The sequence below is a fragment of the Microtus pennsylvanicus genome, chromosome 22 (genome assembly GCF_037038515.1).
Source record: "Microtus pennsylvanicus isolate mMicPen1 chromosome 22, mMicPen1.hap1, whole genome shotgun sequence".
NCBI classification, from domain to species: Eukaryota; Metazoa; Chordata; class Mammalia; order Rodentia; family Cricetidae; genus Microtus; species Microtus pennsylvanicus.
Window position 1 is genome coordinate 35,485,570 of NC_134600.1, and position 6,000 is coordinate 35,491,569.

General features: G+C 42.9%; 1 protein-coding gene across 1 annotated transcript in view; it reads right to left on the bottom strand.

The window, feature by feature from the left end:
• Positions 1-5,755, bottom strand: part of Orc5 (origin recognition complex subunit 5) — a 53,317-nt gene extending 47,562 nt beyond the window's left edge. The window contains exons 1-2 of the mRNA XM_075956107.1: positions 5,560-5,755; positions 2,678-2,770 (exon numbers count right to left, since the gene is read on the bottom strand). Coding sequence (XP_075812222.1) covers positions 2,678-2,770; positions 5,560-5,631 — 165 coding nt within the window. The 5' untranslated portion in view covers positions 5,632-5,755. The remainder of the gene's footprint in view (positions 1-2,677; positions 2,771-5,559) is intronic.
• Between the last annotated feature and the right edge of the window lie 245 nt (positions 5,756-6,000).

Here is a 6,000-nt window from a genome sequence, read left to right on the forward strand (position 1 = left end):
TCCCTGGTCACCCCCGTCCCTCTGCACCCTGGGCTCTCCACCACCCTGGGCCCCAGGATCCTCCTGGCCAGTATAAATGACATCATCACGCTGGGGCTGGAAAAGCCAACAGGAAGAGGCAGCTAGGGACTGAAGCAGAGCTGCTGAGGAAAGTTCAGCATTTCTTCTCTCCACACTGCATGCTGGCAGTGTCTGCATTCTGCTACCAAAGGCCCGAGCTACGGCTACTGCGCTTGCTAGGTTCTGGCAACAGTGCTCTCTAAGATTCCTCGAGGTCTTGGGGTGATAAAGACCATGATGAATAACTGTCCCTTAAAACATCCTTACACTCACTTCTCTGATTTGAGTTTCTCATCTGTCTTCCTCTAAGACCCAAAGTAAACTTGTATTTCCCTCTTTAAGTATGAGTATAAAGAAACCAATTACTTTTGAAAGGTAAAATTCCTAGTGGGAATTTTCCTTACTGAAGAATTTGCTTCCTAGCAGGTTACATTTATTTACTAGAGAGGTACCATCAATATTTCCTTAGGTAGACTACTCATAATATCTTGCTTACTTTCGTGCTATTCTTGACTCAAATAACAGCATTTTTTTCTAAGCACATGTTTTGGTATCTATAACAGAAGCAGTAATAGTCATATCTAACATTGATTAAGTTATTGCAAAAGGAACAAATGGTAAAATCATAATTCATTCCTTTAACATAAAACTTCCTTACATGCTTTTATTCAACATGTATTCTCTGGATACGTCATACACAAGCTTTCAAAAACAAATTGGTGACCAAACACCTTGTATGTTCAGATTCTGAAGTCAGATATGAAACGCAACATCTTTGTGTTTAAAATGCCAGTTGATCTTTGGGATCAAAGAGTAGTATTTACAACTTAAAATGTGCCAAGCACTGTGCTTGTGGGGATGATACATGTGTGTGTGTATCTATATGTATGTACATTTTTTAAAAAAAAATCACATCCAGGAAACACAATATAAAAAAGAAATTACAGCTGAGAAGACTGAATATCGTGAAGAGTCACAAAACAGGGGCATATTTTAACAGCACTGGAAGTCAGGAAGCACTTCCCAGAGAAGTAGAAAAAAACACAGCTAAATAAGTAATCATTTGTCAATCAACAGGATATTAGAAGGAGAGCAAGTGAGTAGAGGACGGTCATTCCAAGACATAGGAGCAATGCAGGCCAAAGCTGAAACAGAGCAAAAACTCAGCATTTCAGGAGGCCATCTCAAACACGCATCCTCGGAGCTGAGGTGAGACCAAAGCCTGTGGCCTGCTCATCTGTTTCTCTGTTCTCAGTTGCTCAAGATCACAGCCATGCCCATTCCAACAGATACCGCTTACTGCCAGCTTAGGATATGAACAGTTGTGTGATAATATTAATAAACAGCATCTAAGCGTTACTAGCTGCTTATGATACTATACGGGAATGCATTCTTCATGGGTTAACATTTACTTATCCCAAAGGTTGTCTACTTGCCCCAGTTTGCAGCCAGGGAAGCCACTGTGCAGAAACCCTAGGAACAACAAAGGGAAGTGGAACTGAGAGGGGCCATGAGTAAACACAGACGAAGGCCTGGCTCCACAAGGGAATGTGCTTATCCGACTGTTTAAGGATAAGAAGGAGTTTTTGTTTTTAAATCCAGTATCAATGGTGAAGATCATTCAGACAGGAAATAGGAAAAGGGCAGGTTGAGGTATGTGCGGCTTTACACATGCGAAAATCAGAAAGATGAGAATCAATACTACGAGTAAAGAGTGAAAAGGAGACATCTTATGTTAAAAAGTAAATTTTACTTTTGTTGTATGATAGGGCATGTTTTGGGTATATTCCCAAGAGTGGTATTGCTGGGTCTAGGGGTAGGTTGATCCCGAATTTCCTGAGAAACCGCCACACTGCTTTCCAAAGTGGTTGCACAAGTTTGCATTCCCACCAGCAATGGATGAGTATACCCCTTTCTCCACAACCTCTCCAGCAAAGGCTATCATTAGTGCTTTTTATTTTAGCCATTCTGACAGGTGTAAGATGGTATCTTAAAGTTGTCTTGATTTGCATTTCCCTTATCGCTAAGGAAGTTGAGCATGACCTTAAGTGTCTTTTGGCCATTTGAACTTCATCTGTTGAGAATTGTTTTTGATCCTACTGCACGTACTGGCTTTGTGGGAGCCTAGGCAGTTTGGATGCTCACCTTACTAGACCTGGATGGAGGTGGGGGGGGTCCTTGGACTTCCCACAGGGCAGGGAACCCTGATTGCTCTTTGGGCTGACGAGGGAGGGGGACTTGATTGGGGGAGGGGAAGTGAAATGGGAGGCGGTGGCGGGGAGAGACAGAAATCTTTAATAAATAAATAAATAAATAAAGTAAATTTTAACATTTTTAAAAGCTATTACTTGTTTATCCAACTACTAACTACTAGGTACCAAAGAGAGAAAAATTCAGCTCAACTTAGAAGTTTTTACTGTCAGGATGTATGTTAGTAACTAATAGCTTTTGAGGCTTACACTCATCCAAAGTATCCCAACAAGATTTGGGTAGAAATGCTTTCTATAGCTGATGATACTCTAGAGAAGGAAAATCAGAGTAAGTCATCTGATCCATCCCCTCTCCAGCAGCACAAGAATGAAGGTCCATCAACATCAGGCTCCGGGGGCAGCCTTACCTCTAACGCCTTCAACAAAGTTTGTGTTACATAGGTCTTCCCGCTGGCAGTATGTCCGTAAATAAAGATGGATGGAAAGCTGAAATGATGTCTCTAGGAAAGAAAGGCCCAGGTTATGTCTGCATGAACCCAGAAATGAGCATTTACCCACGGGTAAGAACGGTCTATTATTGGTACAGTATAATACTAAACCCAAGTTATTTCAATGATGCATACAGGTAAAGTCTTAGTATTCTCAACTTTCTAAGAGATTTAAGAGATTTTTTTTCAGGGGCAATTTCACCTATACTATATTTTAAATATTTTTCAAAGAATCTAATGTCCTCGTAGGCTACAATTTCACTATACATTTTATTGTTTAAATCTAAAACAATGAAACACGAGACATTTTTGAAGTCTTATTCCTAGGAAATCTTAAATACTTCTGATTACGCATAATCATTTATCTTGGCATAAGTGTATATATTTCCTCAAATCAAACATTGATGAAATCTATATAGCAATATCAGATACAGGGGTATAGTTCAGTGGTATATCACTTGCTTAGAGTGTGCAAGGTCCTAGATTTGATCCCTAGCACCACGAAAAAGTTAAAACGTATATGCAGAGATGGCTTTGTCAGAAGCAAACTGTCAAAGGTTCTACTGGTCTATCCAATAATATCAATATTTATGAGACAGCCATTAATTGCCGATACCTATAAGATACTGAACAGTACAGACATCAGTTAAAGACAGGTGAGACTCTGGAGGGTTAAGATTTACTGGGGAGACCTAAATTTTAGAAAGTATTTCAGCTACCATTTCATAAGCAGAAAGGAAGCTGATGGTCACCTTTGACGGTTTTTTTTTTTAAGCTAGAAATCTGCTTTATGCTTCCACACTTGTTTATATCTACTACTTGGTGCCTAATACAATATTCCCTGCCCTTCTGGGTTTCTATCGCTGTCAAAGCATGACTATAAGCACTTGGGGAGGAAAGGGTTTATTTCAGCTTCAGTTATAGTTCATCGTGAAGAGAAGTCAGGACAGAAACTCAAGGCAGGGACCCGGGATGAGGAACGGATGCAGAGGCCGTGGAGGAAGGCTGCTTATTGGATTGCTCCCCGTAGCTTGCTCAGTTACTGCTCAGCCCACCTTCCCCAGTGGGCTGGGCCCTCCCACATCAATCACTAATCAAGAAAATGTCGCCTACAGACAATCTGTTGCAGGCATTTTCTCAATTGAGGTTCTCTCTTCCCAGATGACAACAGTAACCAGCACATTCCCCCTTAATAACAATGTTTATATTGTTACCTAGAGTTAAAAAGAACCCTTACACTGTTACTTTTCACCTTCACAAACCTCCCCAACATTTGTAACAAGCCAGAATCTGGCACAGTGCCTTCCACCTCATCCACAATGAAGGTGCTCAGAAAATATACACTTGCTAAACAAACGATCATCACCTAAGAATCATGGGCTAGTTTTTGTTGTTGTTATTTTGGGATTGTTATTGTTGTTTGGTATTTATTTGCTACAGTGACTCTTTGTATTTTCAACATGCAAACTTCCTTGAAGAAAAACACTGCTTTTGTTAAACATAATTTGCTAAAAGTACTCCTCTTTCTGAGTACTTTTGGTTGGAGTAATCTGGGTGTATCAAGTCTAGTGAAGGAATGTATAGGGCACAGCCAAGTATGTATTTCAATAATATGGGTAACTCTAACTGAATGCACTAAAACTAGAAAGGTCGATGCAGCTGATCTCTAGCTTAACTGATGTGACCCTTTTAGATGGTGGTACTTTTATAGGTCACTTTAGCCTCCATCCAACACTCAGCTGGATGAAAGTACATTTTAAAAAACAAACTAAATGGATATTTGCATTAACTCACATTCCAGATAAGATCTGTAGTGGCATTCCAACTGTATTTTAATAAAGCCTGCCTGGGGATTGCCAAAGTAAAACAGCCACACTGGTCAGCCTTACAGCTAGGCAGTAGTAACACACACCTTTAATCCCAGTAGCCACACTAGTTACCACAGAAAACGGGCGGTGCATGCCTTTAATCCCAGAGGTGCACACCTTTAATACCAGCCCTAGAGAGGATTATAAGACAGAAGGAGACAGCTCTCACACACAGTCTTCACACACAGAATCTCAGGAATTCTGAGATTCCTGGAGGCAGGATGGCCATTTCGGACTGAGGTAGAGTTAAGAGCTAGTGGCTGACTGCTTTGCTTTTTGGATCTTCAGGTTGAACCCCATTTTCTCTCTCTGATTTTTTTTATTAATCGTGCTTCAAAGATCCAAGTGAAATTAATTCCGACTAATGAGAACAATGCAAAAGGCACACGAGAAATGAACGGTACCCCTGTCTATGAAAAGCAATCTCTTAACTGTGTTCCTTGCAGAGGAGTTCTCCCATCTAAAGCATCTCATCTGCTAGTCAGGGAGAGAGAAATTCAGATGAGACCGCTCCTGGATTTTATAATTCTGAAAAAACTGCAGGACTTTAAAGGCTAAAATACAGCATCATCCTAAGTGGTCTTGAAGCCAACCACCTCTCTGTATTTGACTTAATCTATACCTCACTGCAAGGGGTGAATTTGCACTTTATAAACACTCTGCAAACAGACTTCTTCCATAAAGCTTGTGCAGTAGCAACCTGCAAAAGCTATCTGGGGCTCACATAATCGGCAAAGCACGGCCCCATTGAAAGGACCTCTTAGGCAAGGTCCCGGGGAGCAGCCAGCCCTTCCTCTGCGGTCTCTGAAACGGACTGAGAAGTTTCTCTGGGTAAGAGATGATGGTCTGCCGCCTCGCCATCCACACACTACCCCACAACAGACCCAGGACGCGCTGGACTCTGGAATTGGGGAAACGGTCTGACCACAATACCTCTCCAAACAGGGACTGCAAGGTGGACACCTGAGCCTCTCGACAGAGCACCAGGCTCTCCAAGTGGGACATTCTGGCGGGCACCACCCGAAACCGCAGGGTGGGTAGCCGCCAGTCAGCACCGGAGTCTATTCCGGCCGATTTCACGATGCTCAACCACCAGCTTCCCTCCCGGAAGCGCGGAGGCTGGGATGCAGGCGGCGCCGGCGCGATGCAGTGACGTCACGAGCCCGCGCAGCGAGGCCGCCGCTCTAGCCTCCCGTGCGGCCGTTATCGGTGGTCGGCGCCCTGCGGGTGCTCAGCTGTGCAGCCTTTTGCTCATCACCCTAATCCTCGGAGGACAGGGTAACGGCGGGGGCCTCTCACGACACTTCTGGTGGCTTCGGTAAAAAGTACCCTGAGGCTTACCCCTGGTGGAAACTGAATGACATTCGGCGCGAA